The sequence below is a fragment of the Salvia hispanica genome, chromosome 6 (assembly GCF_023119035.1).
Source record: "Salvia hispanica cultivar TCC Black 2014 chromosome 6, UniMelb_Shisp_WGS_1.0, whole genome shotgun sequence".
NCBI classification, from domain to species: Eukaryota; Viridiplantae; Streptophyta; class Magnoliopsida; order Lamiales; family Lamiaceae; genus Salvia; species Salvia hispanica.
In genome coordinates this window covers 5,273,656-5,276,562 of record NC_062970.1, presented here as the reverse complement: position 1 = coordinate 5,276,562, position 2,907 = coordinate 5,273,656, and the positions used below count along the sequence as shown (strand labels likewise).

At 41.7% G+C, this 2,907-nt stretch overlaps 1 protein-coding gene across 1 annotated transcript; it reads left to right on the top strand.

Moving 5' to 3' along the window:
• Positions 1 to 677: 677 nt before the first annotated feature.
• On the top strand, positions 678 to 2,907 carry LOC125192243 (putative E3 ubiquitin-protein ligase RF4). The gene is made up of 2 exons (XM_048089757.1): positions 678 to 2,058; positions 2,286 to 2,907. Exons 1-2 carry the CDS (start codon positions 979 to 981, stop codon positions 2,778 to 2,780), a joined length of 1,575 nt encoding a protein of 524 aa, XP_047945714.1. The 5' UTR covers positions 678 to 978; the 3' UTR covers positions 2,781 to 2,907.

The window sequence follows — 2,907 nt, the reverse complement described above, 5'->3', positions numbered from 1 at the left end:
TCGGTTTTTTTTGATGTTGAAAAGATACACATTTTTTTGTATTTTCCGGGGAAAAAATTTGTTGTTTTTTGGGGGGGTTAATAGCTCATATTTGTCATGATGCATTAACACATTTGTTGTGTTGCATGTATACAGATTAGTCGTCATTTTTTGGACGTGGATAGAGATGTCGTGTATAGATATAGATGAATTGTTCTTTTGTTTTTGGCGGGGGGAAGGGGGTTAAAATGCACATCTGCCGTGTTTGTAGATACTGATAGATTTTTTGGTGAACAATTTAAATACTAAGCCAGAAAAATTTGGGGCCTTCCAAACAAAAGAAGGAATGGATAATCTCTATTTTTAAAGACAAATTTGTTAAGTCAGGGTTTGATTTATTAACGAATCTTTTTGACACACTGGTCATCTTCTAATAATCATGCTAACTAAGTGGGCACGTCTATTAGTTTTGTCCCAGCATCAATTTATGAAATTTAATGTGATCTAACCCCAGTTACTGTAATTTGAATAGCATCAATTTGTTGGCATGTTCAATTGATCATTTATTGCTTAATCTGGCCTGGATTTAAATGATGATTGCTGATGATTTTTATCCATAATATTTTCTCTATTGATCAAGATAGATTGGAATTTGCTTCATGGATGAAATCGAATACCTTTTTTTACAATAAACCTCCTTTTATATGTCATAAGCTCCTATTACTGATATTACAATGACCATTTACGGCAGGAAACTTTAAGGTATCGGAGCTGGCGGAACTTGTCGTGTGAGTAAGACACACGAGTCGAAATTGAAGTGGCATTGACAGTAGTGGTGATTGTGCAGTGGCGGAGTCTCAGATCTTTTGTTAAGCAGAAGGGTAGAAATTGAAGGAAATTTGTATCTGATTTGTCGCTGAAGCATCAATTGCTTCTTTGGCTGTATTAAGGAAATAGAAGGAATCTGTATCTGATTTCACAAATTAATTGGGTTCCATAATGGAGTGGTCAGAAGACACTATTAAGAAGCACGACAAAGAACTCCGAGGGTTCGACTGGGATAATCCCGTGGCCTGTCATATTGAGGAACTATTGACAAAACATTTAAGTGCAATATTGTGCAGTGCAGTGAAGAAGATTGTTGAAAGTGGGTACACTAAAGAAGTTGCTGAGAGGACCATTTTATATAGCATCCTCTTCAAAGGTAGTAAAGACATTGCATTCAATGTTGTCGACAGTGCTTTGACTATACTAAAGAGGGAAAAGGGGATGAGTATTGGAATGAAGTTTCCTGTATTTGAGAGGTTGCAGAGCCTAGTAGACTACACATTACTGGAGATGATTTGTGTGCTTCGAGAGGTTAGGCCTTCCTTGAGCGCATCAGAAGCGATGTGGCGCCTATTAATAAGTGATTTGAGCCTCGTGCATGCATGTGAAGCGGATGGAGGCATTGTGGGTGGTTCTTGTAGCCAGGAAGCTTCTGGAGACAGCCGGGCACTTCCCCAGGCTAATGATTGTTACTCTTCAATCCGGTTCGACGAAACTCTGCAGCAGTACATCGTTGAAGATATTAAAGATGAAGCCATTCAGATACTGGTCCCCCACAAGTGCATGATCGAGAAGGAGCTCCAAGGATGGACTGAGTGGGCTAACGAGAAGGTCATGCAAGCTGCACAGAGGCTTGGGAAGGACCGGGCAGAGTTGAAAATGTTGAGGCAAGAGAAAGAAGAGAAGGAGAAACAAGCTTTGGTTGATAGTACCATAAAGCAGCTGTCGGAAACGGAGTACGCCATGACCAATGCTACGGGTCAGATTCAGATGGATAACTGCACTATCGCTCGCCTTAAGGAGGAGAATGCTCTGTTGATGAATGATATGGAAGCCGCTAAGATGCAGGCGATGAGGGTGGCCACTAACCTGCATTCTGCTACGGAAAGAGAGCAGGAGACCCTCAGGAAAATGCAGTCATTGGATGCTGAAAAGGCCATCATCCAAGACCAACTCACGGATCTCAAACACCAGATAACTGCACTTGACAATCAACTAGAAAAAGCTAGAGGCCGCAAGGATCAGTTCAAGGTATGCCATAAATTGTTTTTTTTTCTATATCAATTAGTTTGGCAGTGTAAACATCTTGCCTTTGATGGAATTAGAGTAAGTTCAATCTCCAAACTATGCACACACAGCGCGCGCACGCACGCACATGCACACACACTCACAATACTTATGTGTTTATGTTTGTGTGACATTAATAAATCATAATCTGGGATTGATATGCACAAGTTTTTACCTTTCTACCATTTCAGGCTTTGTGGAAGCAGGAGGAGGAGGAGAACACAAAAGCCCAAAAGAAAATTGATTCCTTGAGGAGGAAACTAGAGGAAGAAGAGGCTGCGATGAAAATTGAAGCCGAGAACATAAAGCAAGCAGCCGAAAAGGAGATGCAGAAATGCGCTGAAGACATCAAGAAGCTTCAGAAAATGGTTATGGAGCTGAGTCTAGAGTCTGAAAAGTCAAAGATAGCAGCATTCAACATGGGCTTCCCGGGATCACGGCTTGCTAACGCGACGGAAAGGTTGGCTGTCTTTCTGGACAACTTCAATGAGGCTCCAGATGTGAAACCAGAGAGGGAGTGCGTCATGTGCTTGTCAAACGATATCGCTGTGGTTTTCATCCCGTGTGCACATCAGGTTCTCTGCGCTCAGTGCAACGTGATCCATGAGAAGCAAGGGATGGCAGACTGCCCTTCTTGCCGGACGGCCATCCAAAAGCGTGTCTCTGTTAGTTATCGCCCTGATTAGCACCTCAGTTGGTTGTAGTTGGTGCCCCTTTATTGCGTTTAATACAAACTACAGTTTTAAATAGTTTAGAGTTCAAGAATCAAAAAGAGGTTCCGAATTCATGAATGAAATCAGGGGAGATGGTTTA

Coding starts and splice junctions, on each gene's coding strand:
- LOC125192243 (XM_048089757.1), top strand. CDS start 979: ATGGAGTGGTCAGAAGACACTATTAAGAAGCACGACAAAGAACTCCGA. Junction 2,059..2,285: donor GCCGCAAGGATCAGTTCAAG/GTATGCCATAAA, acceptor CTACCATTTCAG/GCTTTGTGGAAGCAGGAGGA.